The 23,801-nt window shown below is 39.0% G+C and overlaps 2 protein-coding genes and 1 long non-coding RNA gene across 4 annotated transcripts; 1 reads left to right on the top strand and 2 right to left on the bottom strand.

The window, feature by feature from the left end:
* Positions 1 to 3,506: 3,506 nt before the first annotated feature.
* Positions 3,507 to 4,307, bottom strand: LOC5575342 (general odorant-binding protein 56d). The gene is made up of 3 exons (XM_001655670.2): positions 4,166 to 4,307; positions 3,964 to 4,107; positions 3,507 to 3,880 (listed from the first exon to the last, which is right to left on the bottom strand). Exons 1-3 carry the CDS (start codon positions 4,220 to 4,222, stop codon positions 3,668 to 3,670), a joined length of 414 nt encoding a protein of 137 aa, XP_001655720.2. The 5' UTR covers positions 4,223 to 4,307; the 3' UTR covers positions 3,507 to 3,667.
* Positions 4,308 to 11,540: 7,233 nt separating this feature from the next.
* Positions 11,541 to 12,275, top strand: LOC5575343 (general odorant-binding protein 56d). Its single transcript, XM_001655671.2, has 2 exons — positions 11,541 to 11,694; positions 11,754 to 12,275. The coding sequence occupies exons 1-2, from the start codon at positions 11,644 to 11,646 to the stop codon at positions 12,099 to 12,101; spliced, it is 399 nt and encodes a 132-aa protein (XP_001655721.2). The 5' UTR covers positions 11,541 to 11,643; the 3' UTR covers positions 12,102 to 12,275.
* On the bottom strand, positions 12,118 to 22,915 carry LOC110678298. Of its 2 annotated transcripts, XR_002501489.1 has the most exons (5): positions 21,470 to 22,915; positions 21,347 to 21,410; positions 21,143 to 21,290; positions 20,617 to 21,078; positions 12,118 to 12,384 (listed from the first exon to the last, which is right to left on the bottom strand). It is a non-coding gene; the product is annotated as an uncharacterized LOC110678298 (long non-coding RNA). The 2 variants fall into 2 exon arrangements; XR_002501488.1 differs by lacking the exon at positions 12,118 to 12,384 and having other exon boundaries at positions 20,454 to 21,078.
* Positions 22,916 to 23,801: the final 886 nt, after the last annotated feature.

Below are 23,801 nucleotides of genomic sequence, written 5' to 3'. Positions count from 1 at the left end.
AGATTTTGTAGAAGACACCTCTGTGCCCGCGGACTTTACCACTAGGCATGGCCCCATTATGTCACCCTGAATTGGGATATTTTTGACCGCCTATCCCCACCCTTCCTTGAAACGTATTTTGTAAAAGACGTCCGAAGATGTTTAATTTGTGGCGTAGCCACAAATTATTTATGGTAACATTAGAGGTCTTTAGCTGAGAGAGACTCGCGAAGAGGAAAAATATCAACGTCATATGCAGCCCAGATTCCCCTCTCACGAAACGTCAAATGCAGCCCACCGTTTTTATGGCTGAAAAAGTGAAAAGTATTGTGTTCAAAGTAAACTGTTAATAAAAAACATCAGTCAGCGGAGCGGTTTTTCCAAAGATGTTGATAAATCTAAACACAGGACTAGTTATTTTTATTGTCTGCTACGTTTGCTGGCATGGAATTTCACTCAGAAGGCTATTTATGCTTCGGTGTGAGGAAAACGCAATGATTTTTAGCTGAGATGTTCATGTGAAGGTTTGAACGGCTGGCGCGTGATTGATGAAAACGATGAAAAAACAGAGGGGAAGAAGAAAAAACTCAGCAATCACAGAAAAAGAAGACCGTCTCCGCGAGTCTCGTCTCAGGTCTTTAGAAGAAAAAAAACATTTTTCGACCAGCATACACAAAACCCATTTTTCAAACTCCCATTTTCCTGCTTACGTCCAAAACTACCGAACCATTCAAATTGTATATTGCAATACTAAATTATCTCAAATTTGTGCATAAAAACTGAAAAATAAGAATATAAAAAAAAAAACAAACTCCGGATAATCGAATCTAAAATTCCGGATAATCGAGTTACCGGATAATCGAGTCTCCGGATAATCGAGTCCGACCTGTAATAGCATATTTTGCCATTGTAAGAATCAAATAATAGCAGAAATATGGGCAAAATTGAATAACAGAATATATTATTATTCAGATATTGATAACAAAATAATATCTAAATAAGCAATTCACGTGTAGATCAAAATAATGGAAAGTTTAGTTCTTTGAATTGAATGCCTAAATTTGACATTGTTTTAAACGTTTTTGCCCTCCTGCAAAAATAATGTTTTCAAATCTTCGATGAACATCATACGAAAAGTAAAATGGACTATTATGGCAAATTTTTATATTGGTTTGTTCTCATGAAGTATTTAAATAAAGTTTTCAAATATCTAAATAATGATATATTTTACTATGATGGCGAAGTTTGTTATTATTTAGATATTTAATGTTTTTTATCATTTTTATATTTATATTTTAGTATTAATTAGTTATTAGACGACTTGTTATCAATGACAGATCTAAGACAGATTTGCCTATGATTGTATGTTTTGCCATTGATGAGATATTTAATATTATACATTAATTATATGATAATGTTTGAACTAGATATGATTGCAAAATTTGTTCTTATATTATCATTATTTTGTTATTCACCTCTACTCACCTCTACCTCTACTCACCCTTTCGGCTTCCCGAAAAAAAAACTAAAAATAACAACAACAACGAGGCACGAAACCGACTCGTTTGCTTGGATCATATTTATACACTCAAAACAAAAAGAGAACGCGCAACCCAAGAGAAAAAAAAAACTGGGATTGCTTCGGGCTTTCCCGACGCATTGCCCGACAAAAAGAACGCGCAACTCGAGAGACGCTTGCTTGGGCTCTCTCGATGCACTCAGTTTTGGCATTCAAATATTCTTTTTAAATAGTATATTTTGTTATTGATTTGCAATTATCCTCTACTCGGGTACTCATAATTATCGATAAACTCCATAGAATAGAAGCACAGACAAAGAGACGTAACACTGAAGATATTTTCATTGACCATCTATTTAACATCATTTTAAGTATGCTATGTTTCAAACCTCACACCCAGAGGCGCGTACATAGTTTTTCTTCGTGTTTGACGTTTTACACTACCGCCATCTGAAAAAAAAACAGTGTTTTGTGCAACATGCTCAACATGCTTGATTAAAAACAAAACTATGAACAGTGGAAAACTGATTTTAGGAGACCATCACAGTAATCATGCAAAACATCATGATGTCGCAGAGCGATCGACCGCACTGAGAACTCAGCGCATACTGAATTTCGTGCCAGCAAGTGTTCGGCTTATAGGTATGCGGCTGTAGAGCGTAAGAACTCAGCATTCATAAACAATACGCTCTCACTTGCGATCGGGAGATACAAACGTGAGCGTGTTGGGGGTTTGGCATTTTAATCCGAAAAAGACATGGATTTGCGAAAAGAGATGTGTTCATAGTTAGTACTCGGATTCAGTTTGGCTTTCTATTCCGCAGAATCATAAGGTGTTCTGTAGCTTAGTTGGTTAAAGCGTCGGTCTAGCGTACACGGAGCCGTGAGTTCGAGTCTCACTAGAACGCGTATTTTTTTCGCAAATTCATGTTTCAATTTGTCAAACAAACACACTGTGTCTTCTGATTACAAGTTTCCAAATTCTGTTTTAGCTGCATGATTTCTATTAGCAAAAATGAACATTTCAAGAGAACCAACGTGGACATACATCCATGTGTAGTATCATTTCAGTATTTTTCAATCGCGAAGGCTGTCATACGGTAGTATCTAGGAATGTCACGAATTTTGTCTTTCATATCATACAGATCTATATTCTCTATTGGAGAACAGATAAGACGGCGCATATAGTAGCGGGCTCTGCTGCTTCCTCTTCGAATGCTGGACGATCCGATCCCAAACCAGAATCATCAGTCATTATCGAATATGGATCGCATATAGGATATAGAATCAGATGCTATGGCAGAATATACTGGAATATTTGGTTGACGCATCGCAAAACAGAATTGAAAAGTGCTACTTTTCAGCACCGACAAGAGTGTTGAAAAATTGCACTTCCCAGTATTGGTTTTTTTGGTAGGAAAAGCAGGCCGTTATGGCGTGCATCTTCTCAATGTTGTTCAATTTGCAACGGAATTCCAAAAATTGTTTTCGATTTTTTAAATTTTTTTTTTAAACCTTCGGGTGCCGCTGCCATCTAACGTCAGTTTTGCTGAGATGTCAGCAAACGAACTTTAACCGAGATTCGCACAGCTGATTTCGGCAATCTGATTTAAGAGTGTACTTTCACTCTTTTTCATCATTTTCGCCCCCTATTGAATATGGAAACCACATTCTGAAATGCGAATTCGCGCACTTTGGGAATCACTTATTAGAATGAATTCATTTGACACGTTCACAATCAAATATTTACAAACCATTTATCGCGCAGCTGTTAACACATCTTCCTTGAATTATTATGTATATTGGCTCGCACGAGTTCAGCGATTGATGAACTGAGCATTTGCTAATCATTTCCCAATTAACTAATTAGAGTGTTTTCTCATGAAACTCAATTCATTGTACACACGCAAGCTCTTCAATGAAATTCTGGTGTACTTTTCCGCGGGGTGCCCTCTGTGAATAATGTTCAGTTCAGCGTTTCCCTACGATTAGAATGAGAAAAATTTCGTATTACATACAACAGAACATTTTATTTACACGTTCGCTGAAAGCTCAGCTGTACACTAATGATGTATCTAGGTAATCACTGAACTCAGTCAATAGTGGATTCGATTCAATTCCATCTATGAATCCACAATTCAGATCCTGGGAGAGTTATTTTCCATCCGGTTAGAACAAACCAGCTTTGTTTTTGAAGTAGCACTCTGTTGCTTGGTAGGCCATATCACATGCATCCGTTCCCTCAATTTTGCAGTTCTTCACCAGTGTCTCGACTTGATCTTTGGGCATAAACTGACTCAGTTGCGTGACGATCGCTTCTTCGTTGAGATTTCCTTCAGCATCCATGAAACCGGTTTTCTCGAAAAAGCATTTCACCAGACACTAATTTTGAAGTTGGAGAGATGAGAAAAATTGAAACAAGACTGTATCACAATTGCACACTCATCATATGGGTTATGGTCTACCTTGACTCGGTCGCCGTTTGAAAAATCACCGGTTTGTAGAGATTTCAGAGAACTAACATCCAAGCCACTGGCTAGTAAACACTCTAGAGCGTATGTTTCACCATTTCGAATTTTTCCTATGTCTTCAAGATTCGCTTGTTGTGGCTATGAGAAGAAAACACTTATCACGAAAGACATTTTTACAATTTTTTAGTCAACTTACAACTGACAAAGCAGCTCCAACCAAAGCAAAGGACACAATTGAAATTAAAAGTCTCATTTCGTCTGCTACGTAAGTCTCACTTTCAACGCCTATAACCCCTAGAATGCTAGCACTAGAATGATGTTCTACTATGATTAGCTCATCAGCTTTATACCTAATCAGATATTCATAAGATTCTAATACAATGCAAAAAATTTATAGCAGACTGCATCAAATAACGATGATCGCACCTTGAATGGGGTTTACCGCTGGATGCATCTGCCGAGATCCGGGCCTGAATTTGATCGGGAGTGACCATTATAGTGGGTGAAAGGTTTATTGTTCTCCATTTGCAATTAATTCCCACGATTAGTTTGATCCACTCGCCATCTTTACGTGTGTAAGCGTCGAATATTCGGATGTCAGCAAGTTGATGAGGTGTCTCACGTGAAACGGATTTTTATCACAGAGGAAATGGACTGTGAGGTTTTGCGGCATTCTCTGTAAATGACGCAAAACAGATTGTTGCTTTGCGTCATTCTTTTTTTATGTTTTGGTACAATTAGGAGTGTCACCGCGATTATCCATTTCAAGTAGTGAGTTTCAGATGACGATATTTTTAGGTGTAGATGACTTGAAGTCACAGATAGGATTTTCAAGAGCACTTATCTAACCAACTAAATAGTCGATGACAATGAAAACTTGATCGTTTCATCTACACCAGTCAATTACCAATCGATTTAATTCAAAGTGCGATCGGTTGTTTGATTCATCAGATTTGTTGTCTTGAAAATTCTAGGTGTGATTTCTATTTATCTTCATCTTACACGGGAAACATTTTTTTCCAATCGGAAGTTTCTTTGCGCCTTTGTCATAGTGTTTTTAATAGTTTTAGTAAAACTACACTGTCCTGAATCGCAAATCAGTCCCATCTGCATTTTCGTCAAAATTGAATTGAGTTCAGTTTTTAACATATCTTCCAATGCACTTTCAACTGCACTATAGAGATAATATGATTTGTTCGGAAAAATTGGGAAAAAACAGCAAGTCAAATTGTCCCACAATGAAAAGTAATCGCATATCAGTCTCACTACAGATTTCCGCATCGTGTAACATAAAAATCAATCGACATCTTCAATTGACATCTTCACATTTTTCTCGGAGAGATATCGTAGTGAAAAGCAAATCGTGAAAGTTTCATTAAGATCGAACATTTTCCAATCCTGTGGATATTTTTATATTCGTATAGAAAATGAGTTTGGAAACTTCAAAGCCCATTTTCTTAATACCTAATTTTTACAGATGGAACTGACTTGCGATTCACGGCAGTACAATTATGTGAAGTGCAAAGTTCCTTTTTTGAGCACTTCTTCCTGGTAGCGTTATGTTAGAACTGGAAAAAAAGTCTGGGTCCCTGATAAGTGTTGTACTTCATAGTTATTTCATTAGTGAAGTGTGACGAGGAGAGCTTGGCCCCAGGCCCTCATATTTTGGGAGTTCTCAAAAATCAAAAATAAAATAGAGTGCAGAGCTACTTGGGCACTTCTATGATTCACTTTAGAATGGGGTTTTTTCTCGGCCGAATTGTCTGAAGCTTTGCAAAAAGAAACACTCTAGTACGACGCACATTGTGGCCAAAAATGAGCTCAAAAGCTTTCAAAAAACCCCGCTGCTGAAGTGCCAAGAATAGGATCCGGCTCCCTACTTATTATTGAACATTCTTAAACTACAGTAAACTTTTCAAAACTCAATATCGAGTTTTGAAACCATATTAAATGTTGATTATCATGGCTACATCGATGGTCCCTGTGGTTGACCATATTATAAACTCATGAAGTGGTACCTTTTCATTTGACATCGAAAGATTTGGAAAACCTAGGTACCTGGTCAAATTAACAGGATTTGACGATACCAATGATGGTTCATGACACTTTGATACGATTGGTGTCCGGCCATTTGCCGAATGCCGTTTGGCCAAATCACGTACAATGGTCCTTCGAAATCTAGGGGGTTGGTGTCAGGCCCTGCAAGCCAACCGTAAAACACATGAGCACAGGTACGTCAACGAGAGAATACGGAACGGAACAATCGGCAAAGACCACAGCGACGGAAATGGGCTAGCGATTGGAAACTCGGTACGTGGAACTGCAAATCTCTCAACTTCATCGGAAGCACACGCATACTCTCCGATGTATTGAAGATCCGCGGTTTCGACATCGTAGCGCTGCAGGAGGTGTGCTGGAAAGGTTCAATGGTGCGAACGTTTAGAGGTAATCATACCATCTACCAGTGCTGCGCAACACACGTGAGCTGAGAACAGCTTTTATAGTGATGGGTGATATGCAAAGGCGCGTGATCGGGTGGTGGCTGATCAACGAAAGAATGTGCAGATTAAGAATCAAAGGCCGATTCTTTAACTTCAGCATAATCAACGTGCATAGCCCACTCGCCGGCAGCACTGATGATGACAAGGACGCATTTTACGCCCAGCTCGAGCGCGAGTACGACCGCTGCCCAAGCCACGACGACAAGATCATCATAGGAGATTTGAACGCTCAAGTTGGCCAGGAGGAGGAGTTCAGACCGACGATAGGAAAAATTCAGCGCCCACCGGCTGACGAACGAGAACGGCCTACGACTGATAGATTTTGCCGCCTCCAAGAATATGGCCATTCGTAGCACTTATTTCCAGCACAGCCTCCCGTATCGGTACACCTGGAGATCACCTCAGCAGACAGAATGGCAAATCGACCACGTTTTGATCGATGGACGGCACTTCTCTGACATAACCGACGTCAGAACCCTTCGTGGCGCTAACATTGACTCCGACCACTACCTAGTGATGGTGAAACTGCGCCCAAAACTATCCGTCATCAATGATGTACGGTACCGACGCCCACCACGGTACAGTCTCGAGCGGCTGAAACAACCGGATGTCGCCAATGCGTACGCGCAGCATCTTGAGGCAGCGTTGCCGGATGAGGACGAGCTCAATAGGGCCTCTCTTGAGGACTGCTGGAGGACAGTGAAAGCAGCCATCAACGACGCTGCCGAAAACATTGACGGATATGTGGAACGGAGCTCAAGAAACAATTGATTTGACGAGGAGTGCCAGGAGGTTTTAGAGGAGAAGAATGCAGCGCGGGCTGCAATGCTGCAGCATGGTTCGCGACAAAACGTGGAACGATACAGGCTGAAGCGGAAACAGCAAACCCACCTATTCCGGGACAAAAAGCGCCGCCTGGAAGAGGTGGAATGCCAAGAGTTGGAGTTGCTGTACCGTTCTCAAGAAACGCGGAAGTTCTATTAGCAGCTCAACACATCCCGCAAAGGCTTCGTGCCGCGAGCTGAGATGTGCCGGGATAAGGATGGGAGCATCTTGACGGACGGACGCGAGGTGATCGAAAGATGGAAGCAGCACTATGATGAACATCTGAATGGCGCAGCGGACACATGCACAGAAGGTCAGGACAGTGAAAGCGATGGCTACGTCAGCATAGCGGACAGTGGAAACCAACCAGCTCCCACGATGAGGGAAGTTAAGGATGCCATTCAACAGCTCAAGAACGACAAGGTCGCTGGCAAGGATGGTATCGGAGCCGAACTCATCAAGATGGGCCCGGACAGGTTGGCCGCTTGTCTGCATCGGCTGATAGTCAGAATCTAGGAAACGGAGCAGCTACCGGAGGAGTGGAGGCAATGAGTTATAGGGCAACAAAAAGGGCGACAAACTGGAGTGTGAAAATTATCGTGCAATCACTATCCTAAACGCCGCTTTGTGCTATCCTAGATTCTCTTCCGTCGTCTATCACCTATAGCAAACGTGTTCGTGGGAAGTTATCAAGCAGGTTTCATCGACGGTCGCTCGACAACGGACCAGATCTTTTTCGTGCGGCAAATCCTCCAGAAATGCCGTGAGTACACACAGCCCCTACGCACCATCTGTTCATCGATTTCAAGGCGGCATACGACAGTATTGACCGTTCAGAGCTATGGAAGATCAAGGACGAGAACAGCTTTCCCGGGAAGCTCACAAGATTGATTACAGCAACGATGGACGGTGTGCAAAACTGTGTGAAGATTCTCGGCAGGGACTACGACAGGGCGATGGACTTTTGTGCCTGTTGTTCAATATTGCACTTGAAGGTGTCATGCGGAGAGCCGGACTTAACAGTCAAGGCACGATTTTCACGAGATCCGGACAATTTGTTTGCTTCGCGGACGACATGGATATTATTGGGAGAAAATTTGAAACGGTGGAAGATTTGTTCACACGCCTAAAACGCGAAGCAACAAGAGTTGGGCTAATGGTGAATGCGTCGAAAACAAAGTACATGCTAGTAGGCAGAACTGAGCGCGACAGGGCCCGCCTAAGAAGCAGTGCCACGATAGTCGGAGATACCTTCGAGGTGGTGGACGAGTTCGTCTACCTCGGATCCTTGTTGACGGCTTACAACAACGTTAGTCGGGAAATACGAAAGCGCATCATCCTGTGCCTACTATGGGCTCCAGAAGAAACTGCGGTCAAGATAGATTCACTCCCGCACCAAATGCATGATGTACAAAATTCTCATAAGACCGGTTGTCCTCTACGGGCATGAGACGTGAACTATGCTCGAGGAGGACTCGCAAGCTCCTGGGGTTTTCGAACGCCGAGTGCTAAGGACGATCTTCGGCGGCGTGCAAGAGAACGGTGTGTCGTGGCGAAGAATGAACTACGAGCTCGCTCAACTCTACGCCGAACCCAGTATCCTGAAGGTAGCCAAAGCTGGAAGGATACGCTGGGCAGGGCATGTTGAAAGATTGCCGGACAACATCCCTGTTAAGATAGTGTTCGCTACGAATCCGGTCGGAACAAGAAAGCGTGGGGCGCTGCGAGCTAGATGGATTGACCAGGTGTTGCAAGATCTGGCGAGTGTGGGCCGCAGCCGAGGATGGAGCACATATTTTTGAAAATTTATATTGCATTTTTTTTTTTAATATATCCATCAATGATTGGTATCCATTCAAAAAGAAATCTATTGGTATCATCTGTTCTAAAGGTATCATACAGTTCTACACAGAAAAAATCCGTTCTCGTATCCGTGAACAGCAGACGTGAACTCGTCAACAAGCAAAAATACACCGTGAACTAGATCATGTTTATGCGTAATAATGAGGGTAGGTCATGGTGTATTTTTGACAGTTCACGTTTTCCAGAACTCTTTTTTGAGCGTGTAATTTTCAAGCGCGGATTACTAAAATACTTGTTCTCGTTGACATTTTCACTTCAATTGACCTCCGTATCAACCCGAACACACCAATTTATGCTCATAATCATCCGTAAATTCGTTTTTTTATCGATGAAAGCCATGGTGTTCATATTACCACCCCTGTTTATTTTTCCATCACTTCCCCTATAGTTTACCTTCCATTGAAATTTAAATATTTTTTCGTGTTCGAATTTCTCTTATCATTTTGATTACAGAAATGCATTTCCTTAAAAAATTGAATTTGTCACACTCGAGAACATTAATAATATCAAAGAAAAGAAAATTTGAAACTACAATAGCTGTTGAACAATTGAAATTAGAACTGATATGGTTGTAAATCGCTTCACGGGACATTTGAAAAGTAACAGGGACATGATCAGAATTAAAGTCAGCTTGAGTAATCGGTTGGCTACAAAGCTGACTCAAATAAGTCTATACCAAATCAATCGTAGAAGGGTTTCTAGAAGAGGAACACATGTATGTCTGTCAAGGAATTGAAATGAAAATCTAACTGAAGAGTTCTTGAAAATTAAAACACTGCTGTTGGAATTGCTTTGAGAATTGTTCCACAAGCGATGTATGGTTTTTAAGGTAAAGATACATCGAAGCAAATACTCGAATTTTTCAGAACACAAATTTAGAGAAGCAGACAACCATTTATGCTTTAAAATGATCGATAGGTTTCGTTGGCGGTCGACCAATTCATCAAATTTTCATTCCAAAAGGTTGTATGGTTCATTGGATATGTGCTCTCAGAAATTTGAGAATTGATTTAGATGCATTTCCACCAGTTTCGAATAACAAAATATATTCTTATTGCGAGTAAATTTTCGCAAATAACTCATAGATACGTTTGGCAAACGTTGAGGCTTTTCTACATAAGTACCGAGAATCAGATTGAACTCCTAACCTTCTGCTTAAAATTCCTACCCGGAATACGCGGAATTGAATTTAATATTTAGAAATAATTTATTTCAATAGTGGAAATTCAATGTTTCCAATGTTCTGTAAAAAAATAAATTAAAGCAAAGTTCAAAATGGAATTAGTAAATGAAAATGGTTCAACCTTGATCAGAATTTTTAGGGTCAAATCAAAATAATTCACCATAAATTGAGAATTAGACCCACACTACAATTGAATTGGGGCTGTTGTCAATCTTAAACTACATGAGATTATATTTTGATTCTTGGTGATTATTGTGCTCAGACAAAGCTAGGGTCGAAATTGGACCATGGTTTCGATTTTTAATACAACATTAAAAAATCACCTAACAAATATGGAAACGTTTTACTTTGTTTTGATATCCGCTCATATCATATGGATTGCCAACTACCAAAATGAGCAGAGAGTGTTTTTGAACAAATAAAACAATTAAACTACGATTAATATCTCTAAAATCATCTAAAATTAAAAGTGTTTCTGCCACGCATCATGATAGATTGTCATTAGAAGCTCATTACCATGCCCCCATGTTTATATCATTCGCATTCCCCGTCCATCTAGCCCGTTGCGAACTTGCTTCATTGTATTCATCAAGCTTATTATCTGATCAATTTAAGACTGCGCATCTCTGCTTCAGCCTTTTGAACGATCGGGATATTTATCAAATGCATTTTCAACGCAAGTTGGGTGTTTGTGATTATAAGAGCAATATCATTTTTTACTTACCTATTATTGAGCTACTTTTTTTTCGAATTACGACAAAACTGCGCCAAACTGAATTATTCGATACCTGACAGAGGGCGAAACATTGTATTGAAAACAAATTTGCTTTGAACACACCTAGGGATGGCTCATTAATTACGTGACCCTACTCTCATTTCTCCTCACCCCTATCAAAGCCTTTCATTCATGAATTGTGATTTTTTGTGACTCCCTCCCGGCGTAAGATACCACGTGGTTCATGGACGGCTCTTATCTCGAATGGTATCCCGTGGGCTCAAAACCCGAAAACCTGATCTTAGATGCCTACTTTTGCTTTATCTTCGTTAATCATTCCTCTCTTTCGCCAGTTTTGGGTACGAATGAAAAATGATGTACGGGTGTGATGTGTGCTGATTTTTGGCTTCAAGGTTGATTATGTGTATACATTTATATACACGGTTAATTAGCCATCCATTGCAGCATCTGATTCTGGTTTCTAGTTTTAATTTTTGCAGAGTCATTAAATGGTCCAGAACGATATAAATTGCGGCTAGGGAGGAACGAGGCCAACATTCTACTAACAGCATCAATCCAGAGCAGAAATGAAATCGTTCGTTTGTGTAGTTCTTGTGGCCGCCCTGATTGGAGTCAATGTGAGTATCAAGTGTTACGAAGCCAAAACAAAACAATTAATCATCGACTCGAATTACAGGCTCTAACAGAAGAGCAGCTCAAGAAAGCTGATGGATTTGCCTCCGAGTGCTTGGAAAAGTCCAACGGCCTGTCGAAGGAAACTGTGGGCAAACTGCGCAGCGGAGATTTTGCCAATGTTGATCAGGATTCAAAGTGCTTCGTCAAATGTTTCCTGGAACGGGCTGGTTTCATGAGCACCGATGGAAATCTGGTCGCTGATTACGCAATCGAACGATTGTCTCTGGATCGTGAGAAGAGTAAGGTGGAAGCGTTGGTCATGAAGTGCAGCATGCAAATGGATGATCCGTGTGAAACTGCTTTCCGCGCTTTCGAGTGCTACTACAACGGAAAAGCTTCGTTGCTCTAGATGTGATATTAGAATATAACTTGTATGATGATTTTCGGATGACTAATAAAGTGATAGTGAAAACAAACATGAATCTCTAGTGGCTTCAAGAAAATATGGTTTAAATCTGTTATAAGAAAACTGTTTGACAGTGTATTTGTAATTATTTAAATTGCAAAATAAAATGTGAATCCAAACAACAGTTTGAAACATAGTACAGTTTCTTGTAGAAAAGTTTTTGATTACCACCTGTCCATTGAAAATTATCAGCTGTTCTGCATTCAATGCTGCTTATTAAATGTACCTGAAAACGACAAAATCATCTAATTAGGTTTTATGATAATTTGAAAATTATATGTGATTATAAATCGTGCTGAAGGAATAACGTTAAACGTACAGCTATGAAGCAAGACCAAGCTGAGGGCCGTGGGTTCGGTTGAGCACAGTGAATCTGAGAAAAATGTTAACCTTGGACTGGAAATTGGAAGTTAGTCCCGTGCTAAAGTTTGGGTTCACCCCCTAAAAACATACAAAAGTGTTATGTTCATATCTCTGTGAATACACGTCCAGTTGAAACTCTATATGGCGCATTCGGAAAGCAGTGAGTTATTCTAACTTCGTATGTATTTCTCCAAATACAGTTTTTGAATTTTATATACTACTTCTTTACTTGAAGTTGGGACATTTTTGAAAAACACTAATAAAAGACATGATTAGTTTCCTCAGCATTGGATCGACCACATTTTTGAATCAATGTGTTAGGATTGTATTCTTATATTCTTTGAAGAAGAAAGTTTTTCGTTTTGACAGGGCTGGTAGCAACTGAGTGCCTCAAAAGTTGGAAATTAGAGACATCTCGCCAGATAAAAGAGATCAAAAAGGAACTAAGAAACGAAACTTAATATGAGTCAGGAGATAAGAGTATAATTTTTCATAGCACCAAACCAGACATTGTTAAGACTAAGGGCCGATTTCTTTACCTTCGCTTAAAGCTAAGTGGCCCGTCATTCGTTTTGGCAACAATGAAAAACTCAGTCTTGATAGTTTATATTGGCTAGAAAAAGTATCACTGTATGCACTTACATGCATAAAATATGCTGATACTTTTTCAGCTGTTTCAGTGCAAAACCAACTGATTTTATTTGACTCGAAATCGTGAGATGAATTAGCAACAATCATCAACGACGCGAACAAATTTCAATGACGGCCTACTTCGCCTTAAGCCGTAAACCACGTTTACCCATATGATTAAACTAGGTTTAAGGCCTAAGCGGGGGTGAAAAAATCGCCTCAAAGATTTTTTTTAGAATTCCTAGCGATTTTACGACAAGTAACTATTACTGTATATGTTTTCATGATTTTTTCTGGGAATTTGTTAAAAATTTGTTCGGGTATTTGCCCAAATGTACAGATATTACTCCGGAAATTTCTAAAGGAGTTCACTTAGTGATTATTTCCCACAGTATTTCTCCATGATTTCTCCCAGGGAATTTCTCCAAGAATTTTGTTTTGAATACCTCAAGAATTTAACCAAAATTTTCCCAAGGGAACAACAGAAATAGAAGTTCAACAAAATATAATTCAGAAGTCATTTAAATTGTTCCAAAAATTCTTTGAGAAAGAATTCAAGAATGTCGCAACTCCTCTTAGATTTTATCCATTGATCCATCCATCGATTGCCCCAGGACCTTCCAAGATTCCCACTCAAAACGTCTTTTAAAATTCAGTAAATTCTAGGGATGTCTTCAGTATTTGTAAAAGATTTCAACTAGGGATTGAAGATACCTTCAGCAATTGCTCCAGAGATTCCTTCTAAGATTTCTACAGAAAGTTATTCTCTGAGATTTTCTCATTAAATTTTGAAAGTTTTTTTTAAAGAATTCTTACAGAAATGTCTCCAAGGAAACGCCAAAGATTTTTTTGTCTGATAAATAAATCCGTAAGGTATTTCTAAAGAAAATCCTTGCGTAACCTCTGATATAACTTGTGTAAGTTTTAAAGTTACCCTCAATGAACAAGGATCTCTGAAATAACTATGGACTCCTGAGGAAATTTTAGAATATTTCCTAGATAATATGCTAACGTAATCGAAAAAAAAACAAACAATCGAATTTCTGGAAACTATTTCGTTAGATTTTTAAAAAAATTTCTCAAAAAAGTTGAACATAATCTCTATAGAAATGAAGGAGTTGTGTAGGAATAATCGAAAAAAATATTAGGAAAAAGTGCTGTAGTATACACTGGTGGGAAAATCTATGACAATTATCTATGGATGTTCTAGGAAATTCTCAGGAATTACTTCCGGGAATGCTTACGGGGACTTGTCTAAAAATACATACAAGGTTGGCCGTAGATATTTTTAAGAAATCATCCATTGATTCAAAAATACCACAGAAGATTGCAGCATTTTTTTTCTAACGATCAAAGAAGTTTCTTGTAGCAGTTAATTTCCCAGGTTTTTCATTATAGATATTCTTAATCGTTCTTCTCGCGAGCCAGAACTTTTAGGGGCTATGTATGAACCATGTCAAGTTGATTATGTTTGTATACCGTCGTGTGGGGTGACATTGAGCAATAACGGTGACTTTGGGCCAAGATTTTTACTGTAAACTAAAACCAGAATAATGAAAACAATGTGGCAAGCTTCAAGTAATAAAAAGCCACTGGATGGTCATGGGTTAGTTTTTTGACTCCCATACTAGCCATAAGATAGCCCAGATAGCCGAAGCGGTAAACGCGCAGCTATTTAGCAAGACCAAGCTGAGGGTCGTGGGTTCGAATCCCCGAATTGGAAACTTTTTCGACTTCCCAGGGCATAGAGTATCTTCATACCTGCCACACGATATACGCATGCAAAAATGGCCATTGGCACAGTAAGCTCTCAGTTAATAACTGTGGAAGTGCTCATAAGAACCCTAAGCTGAGAAGCAGGCTCTGTCCCAGTGAGGACGTAATGTCAGAAAGAAGAAGAACTAGCCATGAGATGCATCGAAAAGGGCGGTCAAAGTCACCCCTAGGCCCAATGTCACCCGAACGGCGGCACATATTGATAAATAATTTCATTTTTTTTTCACAATATTTCTGCTGCCCTTGTATTTTTTTTTATAATTGTGGGTAGGACAATCCTTTGACTGTCCTACCCAGTAGTAGTAGTACATGACCTACCTGTCCTACTCACTTACCGCGCCACTGAACGGGTTCAAACTCACGACCCTCTACATAGACTTGCTTAACTTTTGAAAGTTAACATTCTTGTTTCGTGCGACCCGCAAATACTCTTTTCATATATGGCTTGCAGTGTATTATATAATCTAGAATTTGAATTAAAACAGCAAATTATTTCAATTGTTTTTCACAGCATTTTTGCAGATTCCAGAAAAACGTTTAAAAATTATTATTTGGCAGGAATTGAATTCTGAGATAATTGATAATATCTCTCATTTATTTCCCTCTATAACAATCATGATCCGCAACACATCATGAGAGCATGATGTGATCATCCTTTGTAACAGATCTGCAGTAGCCTGGGAGACGGTTATATGAAAACTATAAATTCTTCCTCCAGTCAATGTTTTGAATGTCATTTAGCGCCAGCCGCTTAAAGTTTGTATTGAATTTTCCATTGGAAAACTAAGTTTTGCTATGAAAAATCGCCAGAGTTATTCATTGATCTCTATAAAAGTTCTGAACACAAATGTCGATAGGTATTTATACAATGAACAACATTATCGAGGATCGCAAATCAATCCAATGTTTGTGAAAAATAGTTATTAAGCATTGACTATTCGGAAATTTTGCTCACTTTCACCTGGTTCAATGGACCCTTATTCCTATTTCATATAGATACCTCTCTTTTTCGTCGTTACTAAGAATAACCTTTGCATAGTTACATTATGAATATCGACGTATTTTTTGAATCTTATATCAATATTGTTTCATCACCAGATAAAAATGCAAAACTAGCTTTAAGTAAGGGTCGTATATTCCTTCTTTATACATGGATCGCATCACTGACGAAAGGTGACTCCCAGATCATTTCCCTCCCCCACTAATCGACACCCTTCCCGTGGCGAATATGGAAATCCAGAGGAATTCTTAGTCTCCATAAGTCAATCATTACACACTAACATTCCTTCCCCATTCTAACTGACTGTATGGACCTGGCCGACGCCGTTATCGATTATTGAGAGCTGCTAAAATGTGCACTCCGAGAGTAAGTGGAAAGCCCCATCCCTCAATCATGCACAATCGATCGAAGTGCAATTCTTACCAATTCTGATCAATCAGGGAGTTGCAACCATTGACATGTACAGTCAGTCTATCCTTTGCTATTTTGATTATTTTTGCAATAAAACTACCGTCGTTGAGGGTTACAATGGGTCAAAAAGGGATATGTGCGATTTATTTTTTGAATAACTATCACAATTTAACTCCAATAAACTTCAAATTTGGTGTGTATGTACTTTGATGGTACACTAACAACTGTTCAAAAAATTAAAGACAAATATTTATTCACAGCGGCACCACAAGTGAATGAAAAATGACCCAATCTCACCCCATAGAGGGGGTGACATTGGGTCACTGCAATTGAAATAACTTGTTTTTGAGAATATGATTTCAAAACCATTCACAACTGAAAAATATTGATAAAAAAAGATGAAAACAAGACAAAAAGATATCTAAGTATGATAAACCCACTTAAAAGAAAGATTATACTGAAAATTTAAGAGCTATGAGAAAAAAAAAATGTAAACCCAACATTTATCGTCAAGTTTTCATAAATTTTCTTGGTGTTTCCCTCAAATTGTCTTCAAAGTCTCATCTCTATTGCTATAAAGCCCATTCAGTTTCCCCAAAGGTGTACTGAAACAGTGATTATTTTAAACCTTCGCAAATAGTTAAATTTCGGTGCGACATTCCACGATAAATAAATTTCAGGCAGAAGTTGACGTCATAATCCCAGTATTTCAGCGATCCAACTCATTTATACTTCCGTGAGATGTTTCTTTAATATGAAAACACTGATAAATAATCAAATTTAGAAAAAAACACCCTTTTGATAAAAATTTACGTTTTTGCTGCGTACGAAACACAGTAGCTGGTTTGAGAAGTTGTCAAAATGCGTTGTATTGTTGCACGGATCAAACAGACTCTGGAAAATACCTCTGATGTGTAATGAAAAGACTTTCAACATTCTACTAATACAACGATAGAGGCTAGAGTACATGCGTGATACTTTGTACAGGAGAAATTTAATGTTGTAAATATTATCTAGTTCCAACATGCAAGTTTATGGATGTAGTAAACAAAAACTAATATTTCTAAAAATGCATTTTGTGATGAATTATGTGTAAGAATATGTTCCCTAACATATGAATTATTAATTTTAGTAATATCAGCGTTATTAGCTGAAATATTTCACAAAACATATTTTTCCGTTTTGACCCAATCCAACCCCCTAGACCCATTGTCAACCCCATCGACGGTAGCAAGAAAAGCTTAATGGTATAAAACAAACTCCATGTTTTTCGTTAGTTAAACGAAAAATGAAATGAACATATGTGTTAGAAAAACATTATATTATTTTTTAATATATTTTAGTTTTTATTACTGTTGAAAATAGGTCAAATGAGGAATATCATTTAAGAAAGCAATCTATTGGAGAAAGCAAAAATTATATTGAGATTGAAAATAAATTACATATGCGTATTGGAAAATTAATCCATTTTTTTCTGGAAAGTTCTATACTTTCGACGCTTCAGTTTTGAAATAATTCTCTTCGGTAGAGCAATAAATCGCTTAGATGTATTCGTCCATTGGCTTGCATTTCTTGATTTTTTGTCTTGAAATGTTTTGATTTGCGTTTAATGGACTCAATTTCCTGATTCCCAGAACTGGTCATTCTCATAAACCGTAATTGTCAGGATGAATGGTATGGAAAGGTCTTCGAGAAATCTTAAACATATTTTATGTTGGTGTCTCTTGAAAATTTGTTACAATCCCTTGAGAGAAATCCTTCCTTCTTATTTTTAGTCTTACATCCCAAACGGGAAGAAAAACCCTTAAAACTCATATTGAATTATTCCAAGAATAACTTGAACACCCCTGAAATCTCTGAAAACCTCAAGAAATCTCTATTCAGAATATTCTGAACACCTATTGAGAAGCTTGGGAGAGCTTTCGAACCCCATGAAGTTGTCCAGGATCGCCGAAAACCTACAGTTAACGATTTGTAAACCTTGCCTAAAAATACTTGAATATATCTTGAAATGTCTTGATTATACATGGGATAAAGTGATTAGACATGTTTGGTTTCAATGTAGGACCCAATTTGTAAATATTTGAAAATAAAATAAGAAATATAAGAAAGTATACATTTGCTTATTATATTTTTTTTAAATTCATAAACATAACATTTGCAAGGAAAAGTATTAGATTTTCAAGTTCAATTTTACTTATCAAAATATGTGTAAATTTAGATCTGAATCACATGACATTTTTAAACCAGAATTTTTAGGGAGTTTCTATGTTGAAAGTTTGGAAACAAATTTCAGAGAAATAAAAGAAAAACTTTATGGTATTTGTAAAACTATAAATTTTTGCTTCTATTGCAATAATTCAGTCAAAAATACCATAATTTTTGGACTGAATAAAATCCAAAAAGATTTTGAATATATAAGAATTCTGAGTTATATTCGGTTAGTTAGTTTTTTTAAAGGAGAAGATGAATCTTAGCCAAACCTCAATTTTTTAAGAGTTCAAATCTGGAGAACTGAACATCCGTTTGGACTGAAAACTTAATCGATTGGTCACCATCAGCTAGTGACCAATCGATTAAGTTTTCAACTTAAACGGATGTTCGATTCTCCTGATTTGTGCTCTTGAAAATTTGAGGTTTGGCTCCGATTTATCTTCACCTTAACACAATCTTTAGAATTCATACTTCACTCTGTGAAAAAACTTTCCAGACAACCAGAAATCGCAAGAAAGTTCACGTTATAACTCGTTTATTCATACTAATTACATCAAACCCGCAAAACACCGTGGATAAACTCGTCAAATTAATGAGTTTCTTCGCATAAAACACTTTTTTCTGAGTTCATTTGTACATTTTGTTTCGTCCCGTACACTCGTACAAAATAAATCGAATCAATCCGTAGCAGCTGTTAAATCAACATTTGTTATCATAAGTGAAGTCGCATAAGATCACAGGTTATTTCGGTAGAATGTTTATACACTCGCATTGTATGTTATTGATCATCACTCAATATATGCACGCATATCGCCTCCACTTTTGTACGTGGAAGGCCTTTTCGTGACATCTTATAAGTTAAATTTTGCACATACAATGCCTCCAGGTGATTTCGTTATGCGTACATTTTGGTTGTCTGGGTTCTCAATGAATTTGAAGAAATATTTTGAGAGCAGAATCGATGGTTATTATGAACAGGCTTTGAACAGAATCATGAGAGGATTCTTATCAGTGGCATGAGAAGACACTGAAACAAATCATGAGCTTTAAATATAATAAACTCCGTTTCGTATCCTGTAAGTATTTTGACAAGAATCCAGCTGAAATATTGTGAACATTTCTACCCGTGAAAACTTATATTTTTTATTTCTACCAGAACTAAGTAATGATTCTGACTCTGCGTATTACATAAATTTTGATTAGAAACCAAATAGTTACAGCAATGCAGAGTACGAACAGAATTGTGTTGCATTTCAATTATATCTTGCGAAGATTTCAACATTCATGTTGTGGAAAAAAGAACGAAGATCTATTAAGATATTCACTAGAATCATGTGAGGATTCTGTTGAGATCTTGATTCGAATATTTAATTTCTTCTTGATCTTGATTGGAGTCAGAACATTTAATTGTTCATATATCAAGTACAAATTTCATTATTTTTGGATATCTATACAATCCGGGACGTTTACCAGGACACTTGGTGATACGGGATAGGTTCCGCACAATCCGGGAAAAAATAGAAAACCTTAGAAAATCTTGAAAGCTTTTGGACAATGCGGTATTTAGCTCTATTAACCTCTGCAAATACTTGGTAATTCTTTGAGAAGCTTCCAGAACTTCACAGAGGGGCTCGTAAACCTCTGTTAACAGGTAGGGTAATAAAATTCCAATATTTTTTAAAGGCAGATAGCAGAGTCGTAAAAATTCCACCGAATGATTCCTTATCTGTGCGAAAACGAACAAAAACAAACTCCACTAAGTGTGACAGTTTTCCTATTAGGTGTAGGATTCTGTCTAATGGAGCGCAACGCAAAAATGCTAAATCTCTAAACTAAATGACCACTGAGGGAAAAAATGGTCAATCGGGTGGTAACACACCTGTATGCTCAAAGTTTTGCTATTCCGGCTAGCCACTCAAATTGTTTGAGACGTGCGAGCAGCCGATTGGCCAAGGCAATGGGAAAAGCAATGATCGACTCAATTCTAACTATAAATGACAAGGGATGAAGTTGTTACTTAATGAAACTGACCGCTCATGATTAACTTATATCTATTCTACATACTTTTCTGGCATTCGTCTTAAGCCTATCACGAACCGGTGGGGGCCCCTTGCTGCATTCGCTGCATCGGCGATGTTGTGGCGGTCGTTGATCCCTCCCTGCACCAGCTATGCAACTAGCCTCGCAACACTGCTACCCGCAACACTCTCTCGCTCTCACGCAAAGCCATAAAATGTCGCACGGCTCCTGGAGTCACACCGAACGGTGTCGCATGGTCCTGTGTCGTGTGAGAGAGTTTCCAGCGTAATGCACCACTCTCAGCCTTCGGGTTCCCATGCAACGCTACAGTCTGTACTCGGCTCTTGAAAGGGCTGTGTGCACGTGCACTCGTCGTTCGCTGCTCCAGCGGTCGACGATATGCAGTTGGTGGTCGTTCCTGTGATGAGGCCGGCCTGGACGGCAAGGAATGGATGGTAGCTGCCGTGGTAGAGCCAATATATTGGTGGGCTGCAAATAAAAGGCCTTCTGTTGAAGGGCCACGACGCATGGTTAGGCACCGTTGATCTGTAGCATGTTTGCTGGAATTTACCTGTTGAAGGCCTTGTCGCCCTTATGTTGGGAAATGGCTCAGCTTGTTCAAGCTTCACGGGGTTTGCCAGCAGACACTATTTTGTGCGGCGTTCCGTTTCGTTTGGGCCGAATGATGTCTAGAACTCGTAATCTGGCCTATGTGGTTCCTAATGAGCACGCAAGAGTGTTTTAAAGCATGTAGTTTTAAAAGCTTTCGCATTACCTGTTTGTGCGAGATGGTATTGATCATTGACCACTGGCACGTGGTCAGCACATGGTGCATTCACCTACACAAAACAATAGTTCCGTTAGGATGGATAAGGTGAGGTTGTGCACTGCATTTTACCTTCAGTTATTCGTGATCCTAATTTGCACCATCAGTAAGGACATGCTTTGTTTGATGCACTTTTGGATTTAACATGCACTTAACTCGCACTAGGCAGGCAACCATTTGCATCGACTATACAGAGCACTCTGGAGCATGCTTTTGTTTCAGGTCCACCAGTCGGCTCAATATTATCTGGCTCCGTGTATTGCGACTGTGCGGGTATTGGAGATCGAAGCAGTTTTGATCGATTTGCTTGTAGTATGCGAGAGAATGTAGATGATGTGATGTGTAGTAATCTGCGTTTATTGATGGCTTGTATGCACTCCAAAAAAACAATTTACATTTTGTCGGCATAATTTCGATAATTGGTAACACAACATCATACAAAGGGTTACGAAATTTTTGCGAATGCTGCATTCGCAAAAATTTCGTCTATCTGCTGATGATCAGGTCTTGGTGAGGCTAATTGATTTTTATGCTATCTAACAATCTCGAACAGATCATCTCTTAGTTGTACATCGAGTATTGCGTCTAGTTCTTATATTTCTACGGTACTTCACTACAGATCTTATTAGCTAACGGTATGCTTGTTCTTGGTTACACGTTTCGTGCCAGATCAATTCAAGAAACTAATGTCTTCACCGCTGCAGCTGCGCTGTGGAATATCTCTAATGCTACTTCTAGTTCTACACTATGATTAGGGCCAATTGCGTCGCCAACACCTGAGTTACGATTTAGTTGTTGGGCGCCAGAAATTTTGCCAAGAAAATACATTTCAAATTATATTGGGATTATTGTGTGAGCTGCATTATATTTCATTACTAAACAGCATAGGATATATATCTGAGTCATGAGAAGTTTGAGTAAGCAATAAGCGTTAATTTCATATTATTCCAGACTTTAGTGAGTGATCTTTTTTTTTCCGGAGTAAGCGATTACTATTGTTGATATGGGATCGAAAGCGTGCATTGGAGTGTAGGCTTTCGTCCTGCAACTTCAGTCTGAATGCCGTGTGGCCGAGGTGCTCAAGACTACTTGCTGTGCCAAGGATGCCTGCTGAGACGTTTCGCCTTCTCGTCAGTAGCAATCATTTTCTGGTGGCGAAATACTCGTAGTCGGGCAGTGGTAATTAATCTCTCCGGATAATGTCGTAGACTGGTAGCTATCCGGTATCGATGTTTTCCTGGCAGATGTTGCTCCTTGTTGACAGGGAAGTGCTGTGGACATAGCTGAACGTTTTGGGCGGTTATGGTTTTGTTGCTTGCTGACGACGAGGTTTCTGTAATGTTGTAGGGCCTTCAAATCAGTCAGCAAACGAGTTCGTTGGCGTGATCGCTCTTGGTCAGACTATGGAGAGTCATTTTCATAGCTGGTTCCTTTGACGATTAGTCAGATTTGATGTCCTTCGAATGGTAAACACCCGTTTTTGTGGTTCTGATGTCTTCCAACAGGTAATTGTTGCATCCATGAACTTGACGTACTATACAGGGGATGAATTTTGCACCAAGTTTTTTCGTCCGATGTTCAGCTGCATTTGACAATTCGAAGGATCTTCTCCATACTATCTCTCCAACCTCGAAGCTTCTGTTTCGTGCTCGTAAATCGTACCTTTGTTTGCTTGTGTCATGGGCGGTCTTGATTTTCGTTAGCACGAAGTGTTGAATGTTCTGTATACGCCGGATTCGTGCTTTCTGTGTGGCAGTTGGATCGTCTGATGAATTAAGTTTTGCTAACGGGTATTGGTCGGTGTATAATATGTGGTCCCTACCAAAGTTGCAAAAATAGGGACTGCATCCGAGGGTCTCGTGCTTGGCTGTGTTTATCGCACAAACTACTTGCTGAATGTGCACATCCCAGTCCCTTTGGTCTTCCTCAAGCAGGGCTCTTACACAAGTAATCAATGTCCGGTTGGTTCTTTCGGCGGCATTGCACATAGGTGTATAGAAGGCCGTCCTCATGTGGATTACATTGTAGCGTTTGAGCAGGCTCTGGAATACCTGTGATAGGAATTGTGAACCAGAGTCAGAAACAATGATCCTCGGAGTTGAAAACCTGAGAAAGACGTATTGTTCCAGGAACGTGGTCATTTTTTGAGCATTGGCCGTGCGAAACGGTTCGGTTATCACGAATTTTGTTATCCAGTCCACTATCACCAAAAGCACAGTATTTCCTTTCGTGGATCTGGTAAGTGGTCCAATCCAGTCAATTGAAATCAGCTCCCATGGTAATTGTGCAGGTTTTGGGTTGCCTAGATTAGGAGTTAGAGTTGTGTTGGGTGCTTTACTAGCTTTGCAAACTTCGCAAGATTGTACATATTTCCATATATCGTTGGCCATTTGGGGCCAATAAT

This window comes from Aedes aegypti, chromosome 3 (genome assembly GCF_002204515.2).
Source record: "Aedes aegypti strain LVP_AGWG chromosome 3, AaegL5.0 Primary Assembly, whole genome shotgun sequence".
In the NCBI taxonomy this organism is placed as follows: domain Eukaryota; kingdom Metazoa; phylum Arthropoda; class Insecta; order Diptera; family Culicidae; genus Aedes; species Aedes aegypti.
Note: the sequence above shows the minus strand (reverse complement) of the source record. Positions and strands in the feature narration are given on the sequence as shown.